At 25.8% G+C, this 20,488-nt stretch overlaps 1 protein-coding gene across 1 annotated transcript; it reads right to left on the bottom strand.

Annotated features, from left to right (window-relative positions):
* Window positions 1–8,260: 8,260 nt before the first annotated feature.
* Window positions 8,261–20,130, bottom strand: LOC113557696 (myosin-IB-like). The gene is made up of 19 exons (XM_026963257.1): window positions 20,014–20,130; window positions 19,388–19,503; window positions 19,178–19,236; window positions 16,015–16,235; window positions 15,264–15,473; window positions 14,999–15,193; window positions 13,714–13,991; window positions 13,089–13,258; window positions 12,850–13,013; window positions 12,654–12,782; window positions 12,440–12,593; window positions 11,926–12,169; window positions 11,321–11,638; window positions 11,097–11,256; window positions 10,894–11,020; window positions 10,685–10,806; window positions 10,384–10,602; window positions 8,642–8,745; window positions 8,261–8,384 (listed from the first exon to the last, which is right to left on the bottom strand). Exons 1-19 carry the CDS (start codon window positions 20,128–20,130, stop codon window positions 8,261–8,263), a joined length of 3,231 nt encoding a protein of 1,076 aa, XP_026819058.1.
* Between the last annotated feature and the right edge of the window lie 358 nt (window positions 20,131–20,488).

The raw sequence follows: 20,488 nt of genomic DNA, 5'->3' as shown, positions 1-20,488 counted from the left end.
AACTGCAGCTTTTAAATCGGCAAGTCAAAAGCGTCCTTTATTATTTTCTCGTGCGCCTCGTAACAAACATTAGTCAATTTGAACGATCTGACCAGGAAAATAAAGAGTGATTAAAAAGCTTAGAAATGTAATACAAATTTTTCTAATCTGTTACCACTAGTGCCGGATATATCTACTGGATTGGTATACCTATGTAAGGTCTGCAATGCATACGGGCCTTGTGCTCTAAGGAGCCTCTAGAACCAAAATCTAAAATTGAAAATTATGTGTATCAATAAACCTTTAGTCTATAAAAATACGGGCATGTATTTAATTTAAAGATAATATTATTAAAATTAATTTTGGTTCAAAGTTTGATATTAATAATATAATAATTAATAAGTAACAACCATATATATTTAATACCTAGGTAATAAGGTAAAGTTCTTGTCTAATTAGTATATATAATGTAGGTACGTATAAGATCAACAATAATTCCTTACAAATTAAAATATTAAAAAAGTACTGATTAATTGCTGTAATAATCCAAAAATCAAGTAAAAATAGGTAATATTAATTTGGGGTCTGAGGTCTCCATATAAATGTTGTACACCGACCTCAGAGTTACCTAATAGTTGCAGCGGCACTGGCTACTATACAACTAAAAACATAGGTATTACGACTATATTATGTATCAACCTGCTATTAAAGTTTTTACAATATTATACTATTGGTTGGTACTAATAAGAAAGTAGTAATATTCAGGTATTCCGCAAATATATAGGTACCTATTGGTTATTTCAATACTTTCAGAGTAAAAATATTCGTTCATTAAACACAAAATAATTATTATATTACTTAATATAGGTAGTAAGTGCCCATGAAACTTTTAGTTTTAATTTTACAAAAATAGAACATTCATAATAATGCACGTATTATTATACACAACAAAAAAAGGTCATGTGGGATGGAATATGACACGCATATTACACACAGATAATTATGCCACCGCAACACTGTTATGCTATTACGGGCATAATATACAATATGTAATATGTAACTGGAATACACGTGTTTAACGGTTTAATTTTTATTTGGCTGATATATGAATACACCTTTTGTGTTGTATTCATTACTTGTGGAATTCCATAAAAATGTTTCAATATTGAATTACTATCATAATTGATACACACAGAAAGCATTTTGTATAATATATTCGTACACGATACGAATTATTCATTATTTTTATTTGTCCGTGTCTGGTATAATATATACACACTAAATATATTAGCATATGAAATAGTCATGTATTATATACCTACGCGTATATCTACGTATACCTAATACTGCAGTGTACTGTTCACTTATTCGCGTCATTCGGTAATTGGCGCGTGCAGGTTGATCGGTCTGCAAACATCGTTCAACGAGCGATCGTCGATTAAACGAGGGTAGGGCTCACTACAGGTAGCTCTAAGTAGATAGGCACCTTTTTGTTTTTCTGAATAAGTATTTATAGGTATCCAACGATATTGTGTAATGTGTACAAGTTAGGTCATCCAATAGTCGAGTCGATTGCTGGCAAAGCTACGATCGTATAGTGCGCATATACAAGTCGTTTATCATTTGCTATATCTATCGTTAAAATATATATTATTGATAGTAAAAATTGAATAATAAAAAAAAATTCAATAAGTATACCATCTTATATTCACAGCACTTGCAATTACATAAATCAAAATAAATAAATAAATATATTTTAAGTAAATTTAAAAACACTTTTAATCGGTGAATTTGCACAAACTAAAAAATATAATATGTTGGCGAGGTGATGGTGTTATCGATTCGAGAATATCTTCGGTCTTCTAAGAGGTACTGGAACGTTCATCTAGGATCTATACCTACATCTATCGCACATTTATACAATTATACGGATCCAATAAGGTACTTAGGAACCTATACTGAAATGAATCTCGCCTCCGTGGAATTTTCAGACGGTAAATAATAATTATAAATGATTAATTTTGTATTGTCTCTCTATTTTGTCCATAAAATAATTTAAATCAGGTATAGGTACATTAAATTGTATGATCCCAGTTTATCGACGCACATGATAATTGTTATGACTTAGGGAAATCGGGACTAATTTATAATAATTGTAGCTAACATACCTACCTAATATAATATGTAATTGTTGATTGACCGTTTTTATATTATTTTTCTGATATTTTTAAAATATAAATAATTTTTTTTTATGTATATAATAAAATATAGATAATAGATTTAATATAATATCCTTATATATTATAAATGTATTGTAAATATTAAGTAGGTCGGTTTCCATCATGATAATGTTTTATTTATAGTGTTAAACTGTAGTTTTAAGTTAAATCAAATAAAAATAAAAACTAAAGTAAAAGAAAATACGTTTTTCATATTGATGAGGTGTACATATAAACGATTAAACAATGGTACTACGCGATGGTTCTTAATCTTTTATTCACGACGACACCCTAACTGAAATCCAAATAAAAAACGGCAAATTTAAATAATTAATACCAAAAAATATAATAAATAACATATGAATTTTTAAAAAAAATGTTGACACATTATGGTGCAACCCACCTTGCAATAAACTGTTACAAACATTCTAAAAATATACATTTTAAATTTCAATGTAAACATTAAAATTAATTGCATTCATTGAATGAAAAGTTTCCAATAAACCTACATTAATAATGGTTTTAGAAAAACATTACTCTGCAGGTAATTCTGCAATGTTCCATTTAAGTTAATTTACGTTAAAAAAATATTTCAGGAAAAACCAAGACTGGTTAATTTTTGACCATTATCTCTAAAAATATATTATATTACTATATTAGTATAAGCACTAATAGTTTCGAAAAAAACTGCAAATTATTTAAAACGATAGTGTGGCGTATTATTGTAGTACCTAATTCTCACAGGACACTGTATATTATATTATTGTGACACAGTAGTGCATAGCGGGCACATCCTAATTATGGACCCAGAAAAGAGTTGATCGACAACCGAATTGCGTTTGAGGTAATTTGAAAACACCATCGTGTGACGTGAACTCACGACAATCCGGTTGAGAAGAACGTATTATTACCTATACATATTAAAATAAATATCATTAAGTATAGGTATATCGAAAAGCATTGATTTGTTATCATTGTACCATTTTATAGTGATGCACTAAAACAAACTTATAATATGCTGATAACTTAAATGAAGCTGAAACTAAACAATATTTAAATTGTTTTTTATTTAAAAAATAAAATTGATAAAAAGTCTATTCTAACTTCACACGCATCAATTTTTTTTTGAATATATTTTATATGGAATTTGATGTAGGTACTCGTTTTATATAAAAGTCGTTTGAACAGTTTTTATGGTTTTTGTATAGGTTACGTACTGGTATATTTTATTTCACGTAATTTATTGAGTCATTTAAACATCAGTTGGCTTTGGTGATGCTTTTCAAATATAAAACTTATGTCGATAATTTTATAGTACCTATAGTACATTAGTACCTATTGTAACTTGTTTGTATAAACTAATCTATAATATATCTATGCGACTATACGCACGAAGTAATATGTAAGTTATTGCTATTACCTTATAGCGGATACCCATAAGTATACCTCTTTTAAAAATATATTATAAACACGTATTCAAGTTGAGAATTTCAAATATTCAGAAGAAAATATTTTAACAGAAATTAAAATATTTCTAAAATCTACTGTTCAAAGGAATATTTAAATATTTTAAATAGTCTTTTAATTCATAATATTATAAAATAATAAGATAAAACTGTTAACTTAAATCAAAGCAAGCTGTCTAGTGTCTATAGTTTTTTTAATAGTAAAATATAAAACAACGTACTAAAATGTACTTAAATTTCATGAAAAGATTAAAAAAAAAAAAAGATTTATAACACTATTCAAGTGTAACTAACTAATTATAATTCATAACAATCATAACGAGATTACAGCTATTTCTAAATCCTTTCGCAATAAATCGATAAATTTAACGATACTACTATAGGGTATAGTAGTATAATAGGGTAGATCAGAAATACTACAACATTTTGGTTGAGATTTATTTTTTCTATATGTCCAATCATTTGATGACTTTTTTTAAACTTACGAAATTCCTACGAATGATATTGTTTTGGATAGTTGTGCGTGTAATGGGTTACCATCTCAATAGTAGATATCCTAGGTTAGAAACTATAATAGATATTGATCTATTATTATAAGTTATAACACTTATAAATAATAATATATTTGAGGACTTCGGACCTCCATCGTTTGTGTTGTCTATGTCTTGCATATGCGTGTGCTATAACTTATGTAAATATACGCGTATTGGATTCTCATTTTATTTCTCGTAATCAAATTTACATATTATTGTATGTTTAAAGGAGAATATAAATTGTGTTCGAGTGAATAGTTATTTTTTATATTTTAGATTCTTAGCGGAGCGATAAATGTATCGATTTTTATCATGATGTGTATTTTTTTGTATGAGTATACAACACTGTGTATACTATACACAGTAGATCGATTGTTTATAAAATGCTTCAATTTTAAAAAATGAATATGATTTTAGATACTAGATTGGATATATTTTGTGCTTTAGAGAGGTTAAAAATTCCAAGTACATGCTTATTTTATAATAGGGAAAAAAAACAAAACATTTAAAAAAAAACGAAAATTTTTACACAAATAAAATTTTCGACAAAATCGATTTTTTTTTTAAGTAACTCATAAACGAATAATAGTAGAAATTATAAATTTTCACCAAATGTTTGTTCAGTGAAACTTCCATAGAACAAAGTCGAATAATTAATAAAAAAAATTCGTAATATGGAGGAATTCGTTAAATGGAATTACGTATTCGTTAACAATGAAGGTCTTAATATAAAGTTCTTAAAAATATTTCGTTAAACAGAAAAATTCGTAAAATGGAAGTTCGTTATATGGAAATTTTACTGTATTATTGTTATCTAATAGACTACTTTTGAGCTATTTATAAGCATAAGAAATTAGTTCCCGGGTAAAAATGCTATCATCCTACTGTAGTACAATACTAAAAATAAAACAAACGACTTTAATAGCTATGTAAAAAAAACTTGTTTATATTATGGTGATAGACCATTTCCGCTCAAAATCGTTTTTCGTACACTCAATGTACCTATAACAGAGCGGTACCCTGGTACCTGCCTTTATTGTTTTAAAACTTAAATAATGTCGAACAAAAATAACTCTTCACTCAAACGTGTTTCTATGTATATTTTATATTTTTAGATTTACAATTTCGTATTATGTAGAAACATCATATGCCGGTTTGGCATCCTCTATAAGTTTAATATACTATGATAGTCAATAGATACAATTTTAGCATGATACTTTACACTAAGACCTTAATATGAGTGCTTAATACGAAAAATGTTTGATAACAAACAAAAAAGTGTTAAAAATATTAATAAAATGAAACCTGTATAATATATAGTAGACAGCCGAAGGAACATAAAATATGTCCGTTATAGACAGGATTTAATATTTGTTTTGTTAAACACACATACCTATTTAATAAACATTCTGTATATATATATATATGAAAAAAGCATGAATTAACGTTATCTTTATCGGCGATGTAGGAGTATGTTAAGCATGTCAAACATAAATTATCAGGGGGGCAAAAGTATTGAATAAAATACACTCAAATAACTTGTCAAAAAAAACTTTATATACATTTCGCTGAGTACATAATACATAATAAAATAATATAATATTTATATCAAATATACATCTCTATTGTCTAACATAATAATTTATGTGATATAAAATGAAAATTGTACCTATTTTATGGTGTATATTTTTTTGTATCTATCATAAGTTATGAAGAATATTATATTAATGACCAAAATAATTAGTTCATACTAAAACCAAAAACTCTAAAAAACAATATATATATATATACATAATTATTTTATAGAAAATTCAAAATTTTGATGAAATTACTTATTTAAACGATAAATAACAATATGTTAATTATCTTGTTATAATTTAAAAACATTTTTCGTGGGAACTTAAACTTTTACTTATAAATTTTACTATAATATGCAATGACATTTTCCAAATAATATGTAGATTAACTTTAAGATATTACCTTTTTATACCTTTAACTTATTTACACTGTTTTACAATCAGGTGGTATAGACTCAAAAGTTAATCACAATAATATGTCATGGAATGATATTGTTATAATAATTAAAATATTAATCATATAAATATATAATATAATAAATGCAACGTCTTCGACAAATATCAAATCCTCTTACCATAATGCCAATAGTGAAATAAATTACTTTTATAGAAGTGCCAAAAAACATTGAATTCATATGTAACACGTCCATTACAGTGACCGTCCATTTGATACCTATTGTACATCTGAGCAGTACTCACTTGATTAACTTTTTTATGGATTTTTATTTATACGATAATCATGGACCTGTATAGGCTAGCTGCGAAGTTTTACATGCTTTGTGTTATCGGTCGCAATCCGTGTTTTAAAGTGTGATCATCTAACCGATGACACGCTGTAGTATGTACACTACAAATACATAACTATGTAATAATAATTGTAATTGAGTTTTGACTTAGATTTTTATTCGTTATATTGTTATAAAAATATAATTTCTGTCCGTTATAAAACGATTCCGTTTTAGACATATTGAAGTATATTCGAACATAATATCATATAATATATAATTTATTGAATACATTTTACTTATTTTTATCATTTTGTTCACCGAGATAAGTGTTTGTGAAATCAGGTTTTACTGTATTACAAATTTCAACCATAAGAATCGCGTGGGATTTAATAATATATATTCTCATATTAATAAATGTGTAATATTCATTATATGGAATGAACGTGAAAGTGAGATTTAAATTAAAATACATGTATATTTTTTTAATAAACCTTTACCTCTAAACATATAATTCTTAAAGTCTTGTATTGTTTTTTAAAAAAAAAAAAAAACAGATGTTGAAATATAATACATAATAATCTAATTAACTATATTGATATGATATATAAAAAAAATATGCATTGAACAACATTTTTTTTTTTTTAATATTCATTGTACATCAAGAACTTTTATGAATCTGCAAAATTAAAAATACAATAACCAGATGTCGATGAAACATTAAACTTATAATAAGTTTTGAAAAAATAATTTATCAATAATAATATTATACTACTATATATTAAAAAAATTACTTATTGTGAGTGCACTTTATTTAGGCAACAAAAAATATAACGTCTTGCATAGTTAAATTATTAAACATAAAATTTGTTTTGGTTAGTATTTGATTTAAATGTGATTAACCAAGAAGTGATTTGATCCATTCAGTAAAAACACACAAATGCGTAATCTCGAAATCCTTAATCCTCATCATTATTAGATTTAATATAGTAGGTACGAAATAGTGTGTACAAAATATTGCGTGTATCCAATCCCTCAATGTTCGTTTTGCGCATCATATTTTATAATTAATATCTACCATAGTTCATCATTAATCACTGGCAGTTAGACTTTATCCTTAGAAAATAAATGTTATCTTATGTAAATTTAAAAAAAAAAAAATGAAATGTTTAATAAAATATTAATTTCGTTTGCTAATAACTATGCTGTTGATATCTAAGTAAAAATTGTATCTATCTTATAATATTATTATCGTTAATTAAATTATATATTATGGATAGTGGTGGTAATACTTAATGTTAAATAACAGTTATAGGAATATATAATTTAATATCTAATCAGTATACCTTTAGCAGTATAGCAAAAGTAATAATTATTCAATGTAGATATTATAACGAATTGTGTATGCATAGATATAGCGTACGTCAATAAAATATATAGGCAGTATAATATAAGATTATAGACTAGAATATAGTCTAGAATATTAAAACTGCACGCGAAATAAATATTTTTGAATTTTAGTTTATTTTAAAATGTTATAATAATGACGTGAACAATCCAAGTATTATTATGTCGTGAACTATTACGCGTGTATTTTGTTTTCTACATGGAATATAAAATACGTCGTCGGGCGAAAATATTGTGATATTGACTTTTGCCCTTTGATACAAGACTGACATTCGCCACGATGTGTTTGACAGTTGCTAGTTACGAATCTAATTTATTTGAAATCAGCGATGGTTAAAAACACATTTGTTACGTTCAACCGGTAATCGTTAAATTCCCATTGTTTCCTTTGCGGATTTCTCCTTTGCGTTTTGAGACGGCAACAGGTATGAATTCGATGAATCCAGGATTTTTCGAGTTTTTCATGTCATGTTTCATGCTAAATATTATATATTAAATATATACATTAGGCGTAGGTACTTATAGACATTTAAAAAAAATCAAAAAAAAAAAAATAATTATCCATATTCACAAAGAACAATCATCTATAATATTTAGTTATTATTACGAGTATGTGGATATATAAGATATTGCTATTTATACTTATACTAATATATTCTACGCTACACTGTTCTGAGTTATGTGATGATATGCATATCAATTAGGCTTAGTTTATTTTATTCTAATAATATGTACCATGAATTCTCTTGCATATTGATGAATTCTACTATCCCAGGTGCTTGTTTCGAAAGAGCCGTCACACATTCGACCAAGTAAGGAACTTCTAATAGCACGTCTCCCTAAGTTTATAACAACACAACATATAGGTATTATGTCAATGTTCCGTTGTTATCAGAGACGTATTTAGGGAAGGGAAAGAGGGTGCCACTGCTGTACCGGGCGGCAAACTATTTAATGGTTCAGGGACGACAGCATATATTATACTATGGAAGGCACTCTCTACAACTTACAACCATCGTCTTTCGCCATTCGTCAATTAAGATACATGAGCATTTTTATCATATCACAAATTTATATAAAATCAAGATTATTTTATTTACAAAATATAGTTTTATTATCCTAATATTGAAGTGCAATAATACAATTGTATTAAAATACTTCTTCTCCTGTGTCGTTCAAAAATCAAAATTATCCTTTTAATTTAATTGATCTAATTTATGGCTGCAAATGAGTTGTGTCCCAAATACTGAATTATGTCCTTCGGCTTATTTCGGGTAACACAAATTTATTGTGTTCAACAATTTTTATAAACTCAAATTGTGAATTAAACTATGAAAAAATTAAAAGTATGTTATATATTATATTTTATATGAAAAATGAAAAAGTTCGTATAAAAAAGTCATATTATTATAGTAAAAATTTTAATCTAATCTAACAGAAATCAACGTTTTTTCATTTAATAAATACAAATATGAAATAAAAATAACGACATTAATAGTTGTAATAAAATTACATTACATTATATAGTTAATTAATTTTAAGTGAAGTTAAACTAACATATAAGTTTAAAAAAAAAATTACATATAAACTATAAAGCAAACATTTAAAATAAAACAATTTTCATAAATTTAAATCGTGAATTTATCTATTAAAAAATAAAAGTATGTTATATACCATAATATTTTACACGAAAAATGAAAAAGTTCGTATAGAAAGTCATATTATTATAGTTAAAACAGATTTCTCGATTTAAATTTATAAAAACTTTTTTTATTTTAATTAATGAAACGACATGTTTTATTCTTGTAAAAAATATCGTTTTGAATTTTTCAGCACACAACTTGTGTAAAACTTTATAAAACATTGGGACACAACTCGTTACTGCGCTAATTTATTTCTAATTTATACTTCGTTATTTTATATTTTACCCTTTTTTTATTAGAAAATCAAATAGATATACTAAGTACCTAACAGAGTGAATTATTTCAATATTACTTTTTTCTATTGTCGTTATGGTTTATAATGAATTGTAGGTACATGTAGGTACATTATTATTGTATTAATTGTCTCGAACATTTAGTAGAACGTATCTGCTGATTTTGTAATATTATAAAAACAATAGCATATTAAAATTAGGGGCATAATAATAAACTAAGTAATTTAATGTAAAGAAAAATTTAAAAATTTAAATTTTATTTCTAAGTTTCCTAAATTAGATAATTATACAATTACGAAGAAATCTGAAGATTTGACTTATATGTACCAAATGTTGAGAATAAGTAAGTTGTTGTAAGCTTTTTGTTTATGTAATTGTGGGCATTTGTGGCTAAAGGGAGATAGAATCAAATATTTAAAATGATCAAAATTCTAAATACGTCTCCGATTCTCATTTAGAATGAATTATAAGTAAAATTAATGAAATAACGTTATAATTATTAAATAAGTACTACGGTTGTATGTTGAAATATTGATTTTACCTTAGATTTTTCTAGTTTTTCAGATACTTTGATAAGTAAAAAGTTGTCCATTCCAGAAGTCATCTGCAGCTTCGTAATTTGTTCCAACGGCAGTTGATCTTTGATAGTTTGGTTTTTATCAGATTTTTTGATGATTAAAATGTTTTCTGTAGTTATTATCAAAATCCTAACTCTTGGTCGGTAACCTCGGCGATCAAATTTCGTGACTTCTGAGGCATACTAAAAAAAAAAAAAAAAAAAAAAAAATAAAATAAAATAATTATAATAATAAATAAATAAAAACTCGTATTTAAAAACTGACGAGATAAACAGTTTTTGAATTTTCGTCGTTCTGTAGGTTAGCATTGATCAGTTTTTGAATAATTCCAGCACGATCGATATTGAAATCAAATTTTAAGCTTTCTGGGTATATTGACTTTTTCCCTAAAAAATAAATTATACTTTGATGTTTTTATGATACTATTATTGTGTTTATTAATATAGTACAAGTAAAATACTGTATTCTTGTACCTTTGAATATTTCAGATGCGGCAAGTTTAAATTTTAGGCGCTCGTACGTCTCTGGACATTTAGCTAAATTTGCTCGATATATTCTTGATAACCAACCACGGTGCAAGGCCTTTAAGTAGGTAGATACCTTTGAACAAATATATTTCATTCATAATATACAAAAATTCACGATATGATATTTTAACTGTTGATTTCGTATTTACTTCGACACAGCAATTGGGTGGATTAGGCCAACAGTCATCAATCAGACTTTTTGGTAACGCTTCAGATAGCTCGATCAGATATTTCGTCTGTTTGTATACTACAAATCGACGGTTGTACGCGTTTGGCGGATCGTTTCTCGACAAGAACCCCTTGACAAAGCTGAAAATTGTTGTTGTTTGTTTTTAAATAGGTGCCGAAAAACGATTACCACAAATGACAATACTTTATAATCGTCAGTCCGGCATCGCGAGTTCTTTTGTAAGCGCGCACGGCCAACAGTCTCCTTATGTTTTTCTGAACGAAAACTATCTTTTGAGTGACGGCATTGAATGCTCTGAGTTTCATCGACCGCCTGTACCGCAAACGTTGTCTTGCTAACCTCTGACAGCATATCACCAATGTCCTGGTCCGTGTGTATCGTTTACGGGCCATGTGTCCACGCCACAACGATTGAATAATCGTAGCCAACGTGTGCTTGGACGCTTGAAATCGGTTTTCGATTTCAAAAACCGTCTGTGGGTTTTTTATCATTATTTTAGTCCTGTAACAAATATCGAATAATTAGCATGTCACGAATTTACCATAATTCGGCGCTAAATAATGTTATAAAAAAGCTAAAAAAAAAAATCAATGTGATATTTTCAAATTTTACGATTTAATTTCTACTGTGATATAGAAGGTTATTATTTGATGTGCTACATCGATTGTTATAATAATTATAACAATCCAAAATGACTAAAACTTCTATAGCCGCGCCAAGTATGTTTTTAATTAATTTTAATAAAAAAAAAAAAAAATGCTCGGCACTTGCTGCTACTGTTCACGTACTTTCCGATTTTATAATCATCGCTCGTGTACTGCAAATGTTCAATCAATCGTTTTACTGCCTCAACAGCTACCCCGTTATATCGTTGTTTCCAATCGGGCCAAGTGTCTGGGCACAAGCTTTTGTATCTATTTAAAAATACTTCAAATTGACCACGGTATGCAAAACCAGCTTTCCTGATACGGAGTATCTCGACTAAGCCCATGTACTTCACTTGTTTACTGATCACTTCTTCATCAAAATTGTCTGCAATTTAAATATAATGATGATGCAATTGAAACTGTAACTATATTATAACTGACGTAGTACCATAATAGTAAAACAGTTTCTTCAGGGGTGATTTTTAATTATAATTACGATTGTAATAATATCACCAAATATTATATTTATAAATTACAATGTGTGTTAAAAATATTTATACTATTAAATCAATTCAATAAAAAAAAAAAAGTTCATGCAAGGAACTTAATCCCCCGTTTGACTGGACCACTGATTAATTATTAATATTATACCTACCGGATTCTTTGTAGTTATTTGGTTTGATACATCTAATGTACGAAGGCTCTTTTGACGATAATGTGTTTATGAGTCGATTCAAACTATTTTTGAATTGCTTTATTGTAGTCTCTGGTATTTTCTTGTTAGGCGTCTGGCAATCTGAAAAAATAGACTAAAATTTCCTGGTGAGATATATAGTAGAATGTGTATACATTATTATGTATTGAATTACCTTTATGATCGCGTTAGTTGAGCGGGACATTATTTGGCTCAGATTTCCAAATAGAAAGTCATTGTTTTTCTCTAAAAAACTGGAAGCATCGTACGTCACTGCACCAGCAAAATGTTTGATTACGAATTCCTTTTAATATTTAAACATGTTAGTATATATATTTTTGTGGTAGTTAATGTTTTAACATTATACTTACTGTAGGTAAAATTATTGTCTTCTTGATTAGTGGATCACTTACAGTTTGATAACATGAAAAGTGTTCATGTTCTTTGAAACGTCTCGCCAACTCGTTGAGTAAAATTAAATTATTACACACATCAGTTTGTTTAAGAGACTCGTCATCGAGACACGAAATGATCCCTTAGAATAATATGATGAGGTGTTAGTTATTTGAAAATAAATCAAATATACATACGTATATAGGAGGTACCATACCTTTGTGCCTTTCTTCAATCATGTCACATATTATACCGTTGTCAAAGTACTCAACAACAGTCCACTCGATGCCCTCGCTTAAATATTCTTGTTGTTCTGACTTTAGTGTTAAGTCGAGGAATAACTTTTGCAACTTTTCATTACAATAATTGATGCAAAACTGTTCAAATCTAAAATTAAATTAAGTTTTAATATGTTTGGAATTAATTTTTAATTATAGTATTATTTAATAATACTAGAGAATTTTCATTTAATTTTTAAATATAACACTAAATGGCACATTACGCAACATTATTTAGGTATTTTAAGTTAGAAATATGATTATGTGTAAAAATTTATATTCTAATATAACAGTTATAAAAATTACTTATTAATAATTGTATCTATAAGTCTATCACTAATAATGATCTAATATCAATACATATAGATTAGTGCTTATAATCTTGTAATTTATTTATTTATTTTGTAAATAAATAATATTTTTCATACATGTGATTTTATGGAATACATTACTCGTATTTAGTTATAACAATATTATTAAAAAAAAATTATTTATGATTTATTTATACATAAATATATTTTATGGGTATATTATCGAAGTGTAAAATATAAATACACCACTTACCCATTGATTTGTAAAATTTCAAAACCATAAATATCCAATATACCAATTGATTTATTTTTGCTAATGCGACCACTGTTTTTACGAACAGTAGTTTTGAGTGTTTTGTTTATATGCATTACCAACCATTCAAACAGTCTACTGTAAATGGCTTTAGCTAATGCGTCTTTTGCAAAAATCGACATTTCTACGTCCAAACGTGACTGAATCACTTCTCCGTGGGCTCTTATTGTTTTGTTTGTCAATGCGAATATCAGATCATTTTTCGGAACTCCTAACAGCTGAATAAATTATTATAATATGCAAAATTAGTTAATATAAACAATTATGATAATAACAATTCATAATTTAATCGTATCATTTCAAATATTTGATACAGGTCAATAATTATATTATAATTTAATTATTAAAATAAAACCCAGTTCGTAACTATATTTATGCCATATTAACATCACGGAGGTAACACATAGTACACCCTATTGTCAATGTTATCATTAAATAAGGTTCCAATAGTTCTACACTAACGCCATATCGTACGCTCAAACACATGGGTAATACGTTTATATTTATTATACTTTAAAATACCCAAATAATACTTATTTGTACTTATATACACCATTAAAGCTGGAATAATACATTTTATTCACAAAAATTAATTGAAAACATCCTATTCTCAACATTTCATTCATAAATCGACCGTTCATATCAAAAATGCTCAAAACTGCAAAATAAATCTCTTAAAACTATTATATCCATAATAAAAATAATAAAAATGACTTATAATATATCATTTCAAGTATAATTTATACTTCAAAATGTTTCAATTGATAAGCCTCCGAAAAAAACTCAAACCCCAATCAACAACAAACGTTTTTTTTTTTAAAAAATGCAAGTAAGAATTTAAGCTTATAAAAAATTAGGTTTATTAATTGAAAATTTATAAGAAAATTGAGTATATTATAAGGATTATATTATAGGTAATGGCAAAATTATACATCTACTAAACCCATAAACAATTATACTTGCATCCCGAGTATCTAAAATTTTACAATCTAACGAATTATTATTAGATAATCATCCAACTATTGAAACAAGAGCATTTATAACCATGTAAATTATATAATTTTAACAAGAAAATCATATTATCAATATAAAAAAATGTTGTCTACACTAAAAATTTAAACACAAAAAACATATTATAATATTATTTAAAACTAAATATCAAATACGATCCCCCCAATGACCACTATTTTAAGATTTATTATATTAATAAAAAATATTATATTACATCAGCCACTATACGGATTGCACTGATATTTTCAATTTTGCTCATTTGATCACGTTCAAGAACTTTAACATTACCCAAATGCAAAATACTAGCGACAATTTTCAGTATATCCATTTTTTCTTCCAAATTAAATTCTAGGATTTGAAGAGCATTTAAAGTTTCTTTATATTTATTCGAATCTTCATTAATTATAGGCTATAAAAAAATTAAAGCCAAAATGAAAATAAAATAAAATTTTGCATATTTTAGAATAGGCTCAACAAACTTCATTTTCGAAACCGTCACTGTCATTCTTGTCTGTTCTCACGTACAAATAATCAACGTCCTTGTCAATCTTTAAGAGTTCGGCTAACCATTTATCAGCTCCATTGATCAGCTGATAGAATATATGATAGTTTCTTTCATTTTCAGCCTGCTTAACAACTCGAGACTTTTCAAGCAGATAGTTTAAAATATTACCACCTATTGGCTGTCCCTATAAGAAATCCAATAGTAGTTTTTTAAGAATGAAGTAAGTATATAATATAATATGTATATATTGATAATAGTTATAAAAGTATGAACAATTATGCATTACAATTTATTATTTTTGTATACGGCTAATGGAATATATATATTAATACTCTACTTTTGTTTATAAAATTAGCATTATTACGATTTGCGTATAAAATGTATGTATAATTATGTTAATATCCGTTAACATATTCTTAACACGTTCGTGGACAGTAAAATATTTTGTAAAAAATATTATATACTCTCAGAAATTTACTTGAAAATATCTATAAATAATAATATTTTATAAAAAATTAAGTATAAATAATAGAGTGCCACAAATATTGCAGACTGCAGTGAGAGAGTGAAATATAATATTTCATAAATGAAACCAATTAAAATAATACTGCTATAATAGTAGAGTATTTTTTTTAACGACTTATATTCTACTATTATAGATTTATAGTAATACATATCCACGAATGTGTTAATGTATAAAAACATTTTTATTAATTTCAACTTGCCATGGGATTGAATTCCACGTCCATATACTTTCCAAACCGACTAGAATTATCGTTATTACAAGTTTTGGCATTACCAAATGCTTCTAAAACTAAATTTGCTACAAGGAGTTTATCTTTTATCATTTGAATAATATGGTCACCGTGTGTCGCCTTCGCAATAAATTCTAAAACTTTTTTGGATGCTTCTGTTTTTCCTGATCCAGACTCACCTGAAATGTAAAATCAAATTTGTGTACATAACAAATTGATTTTGTATTCATATATCTACATTTTAGAAATATATGCATAGTTAAGTTTAGTAAAATAACATAATAATAAATAGGCGTGTAATAGTTATTGGCAGATTCAACTCTAAGTAATTATTATAATAGCTTTAAATTCGTAATTTCATTAAATAAAAATTAATTTTAATTACAATTATCAATATTTATAATTTATATTTGTTTGTATATGTTAATATATCGTATGTTCCATATATTATAATGTAATAATATGTATTTTATCGAATATAAAAAAAACACATATCATAGTTAAATCAATACATTCATTAATCCGCTCAGAATTTAAAAAATTTTATAAGTCGAAGTTGAATAAAAACTAATTTAATTCACACGTTCACAGTCACATGTCACATATATATGTGACATGGGTGGGTCTTTAATTAGACCGGTGTCACGTATAATATGTGACATGGAACTACGTAACACGTCATGGACATATTCTTATAACGGATTTAATGTCACCGGTTTATTTTAACAAATATTAAATTTTCATGATTTAATTTAACATTATCGATTTGTATGGTTTAAATGTTAGCCTGGTCTAATCAAAGATCACTTGGAACAACTTTTGGCCGTTAAAGTTTTTAAAATCGGAACTCAAAAAGGATAAAATTTAAAATTTTTAAAAATAAGTGTAATATCAAATCATTTATATAGGTTATCAAAACCACGAATCAAATTAAAAGTCATCCAGCTGAAATATTTATTGTAAAACCTATAAAGTAATCACACTGTATAATATTATTAACTTATTAGATACCTAGTTAATTAAGTAGTTTAAGAAATTTTTATTATAATTTAATAATATTGAAAACAAATATATAAGTGTCTAAAATTATATGCTTAATGTGTTGCATGGAGTGTATAATAGATTGGATAATTGGATATTATTCGTGGTCCGCGGTTGTTGTCAAATGGTGATTTCAATTTTTGCTGATAACATGATGTAATTAACTATGATATAGACGGTATATAATATAGTAGGTGTATCTATTAAAAATTTAATATTTTAAGAAAGTTAAAAATATGTAATAAATTTTTAATATATTCATGGCATGTTTTGACATTTTTCATAAAGAATAAAATAAGTTATTAAATTGAAAAATTATAAAAACGTTTTTTGTAATTTTGATATTAGTGTAGGTAATTTGGTTTAAATAATTTTTTTTTACATTGGTATATTGCTTAGTAAAGATAACGTAGTAATATTTTATTGGTCAAAAATTCTAAGTTCAAATTGTTCTTATTAGCATATTATTATAGCTTCAAGTAAACTAAATGAATATGATATAAAAACCAGACATGTCAATTTAATAAGTAAGTGATAAAGTCAATAAAAGATAGTACTTTAAACATAACTTTAAAAATAAAAGTTAATTATAAATTTATAAAATATAAAATATTAAGCAATTAAAGTTTGAGTATCTACAGATAAATATTTATAAAATTTCTAATAATAATATATTTTATTTTATTGATAATGTGTGTATAATGAATATTGGCTAAAAAATTATTTTTTAATTATTTGAAAAACAAATGTGAAATCTATTTTTTTAAATATTTAGTTATGCTGTGAAGAATAATGGAGCTGTCCATTTAATTGTGTCACAACTCAGAACTTTTTGGAATATATAAATACTGTAGCAGTATCGGGTTGTATTGATTTTAGTAATTCTAGGAACGAGAAAGGTTGATACCTACTTAAACGTGATGAATACATCAGTGGTTAGCAATATTAGAATGGAAGGTTATAGATATTTACTTGCATTTTGTTGTACAGTAAAAATAAAGGATTTTTTTTACTACGTTTTAGGCAAATTAAAAAAGAATTGCATTGATTAATTTATGGATATTTTTCCATAAGATATTCCAAATACAAATTTTTCGTTTGATGGCTATAATTCCTAAAGTTTTGTATACAATTATATTAATCAACTGTCTAAACAATCAATTATCAGATGATTTTTATCAAATTATATTCAAGAGATTAATCTTCAATATTATGACAACTTAAATAACGTACTTAAACTATACATATATTATTATGTTTTGGTACTATATTATATTATAAACCATTGAAGATTACGATATTCTCGTTAGTTTTTTGATCAGGCATTAGAAACATTTAAATTTAATATTATACACAATTTTATAAAATATTAATAAATATTTTATGAAATTATGAATTGAATGTTGATAATTTTTTTCTAACTATACTAGACAATTATTTTTAAAATTAGGGCAATTTAATAAAAATACAAAGTACTGCATAGGTTATACATTATAAAGTTTGATAAAAATCAGATTGTTCAAAACTTTACAAATAATGACAAACCTTAAAGATAATATAATATATTATCAAAAATTATTGTCAAGTATATATTATGAAATTGGCTTAAAAATAAAATATTAATATTATATATTTTAAATCTGTAAAAACAATTTATTACTATGGTTTTGTGGACATGTGTGTTTCATGAGTGAAATACACATTGGAAGTAATCAGTTAAAATATTATAAAAATAAAATTAAAAACCGTTTATACTATATTATATTCTAGTAGGTTATTAGTAAACTGCTATCTAGTAAAAATTAATTTTTGAATATATTGATTCATTATTATTATTAATATTTTAATTTGTAATAATAGTAATATTGGTTTTTCAATTGCATACAAAACAACTAAAAAGTTTTTTTTTATCAACTTTTAATTGTTTCAACAAAATCTTTGTTGAAACAATGATTTTTTTTATTTATATATTTAATAAATTACATAACTAAACCAGTAAATACCAATACAAGTAAACTTTATTAACTATACTTATCAGTATAATGTGCGCTTTTTACTTCTGATGAATACAATTTTTACCTGATATTAAAATGGCATTGTTCTCGTCGGTATTCCTTTAAAGATTTAAAGACTTTTGCGGATGTTGCAAATCTATAAAATATAAATTTAAACGTTTATAAATGCTCCAAATCTACTTGTTTTTGTAGAAAAGAGCAAATATTTTTATTTTACTTAGAGTTCTATTTTATATTTTAACCATAAATTATTTGAGTATAACTAATAAGCTGCATTAATAACTCACATATGTGGTATTTCTTCAACATGGTGTTTGTTGTAATATTTGAGCATCAATTTATCACTGTATATTGACAGAGTCTTGTACGGATTAACACTTATTAGAACTTCCCCGATACATGTCTGTGAACATATTTTATAGAACGATTTTAATAGCTTTGAGATCATAGGTAAAAAATATATCCTCAATTTTGATTACAAATTATTCATCATTAATCTATCATAATATACTGCTCATGATATAAGTATAAAATATCTCTATACAGCAGTTCATTAATTTTTTGATCAAAATATTATACTATAATAGGTACCTACTATAATATATTAATACTTTTAAATTTATATGTTGATAATTAAACATATTAGTTTGAGCTGGTGCTTTAATTAATAGATATCAAATTATATTAATATATTGTACTAAATAAATTATTATAACATTCAAACAATCGTTTTAAATTATAAAGTCAAATATTTACGTTTTTATAAGTTATTTCACAAATTCAATCTGCAAATCGTATGCAAAACCTATTGCAAATCGCAATAGTAAATAGATAGGTAGTTACTTACATTTTATTTAGTTCTTAATTTCTATAAACGTATAATATATATACATATGTATATATCTAATCTTACGTATATTATGTTTTTACGTAGTCGCTTCTTTAGGTTTTCGATTAATATCTTTTCGTCGGAGTTTTCTAGCAATACCATGTCCGCAATACCAGTTGTCTCTTCAAAGTATGTCGTCATAATTTATACTTATTAAAATTTTGATTGAATATAACTTTTTTTGCTTAATCAGTAATTTAAGTTTGTTAAAAGCGTCTGAAAAGAAATTTAGTATGGCTCTGTGTTTTATAGTAAACTATAATAACGTAGTAATTTCTGAGGACATAAAATATCAGCTATTATGTTATAATATTAATCAATATTTATCGATTTATGATAGCGATTTCTAGTGTTAATGTAATTTTTCTAATAGATTACCTACCTGTGTTTACGATGACGTTGTGATTTTAGAATTTCATTTTATATTATTAAATGTGTGTAATAATTAAATAGGTTTATTATTGTTGTTGCTATACTAAACAAGTACCGTTACTGCGAA

This window comes from Rhopalosiphum maidis, chromosome 1, assembly GCF_003676215.2.
Source record: "Rhopalosiphum maidis isolate BTI-1 chromosome 1, ASM367621v3, whole genome shotgun sequence".
NCBI classification, from domain to species: Eukaryota; Metazoa; Arthropoda; class Insecta; order Hemiptera; family Aphididae; genus Rhopalosiphum; species Rhopalosiphum maidis.
Note: the sequence above shows the minus strand (reverse complement) of the source record. Positions and strands in the feature narration are given on the sequence as shown.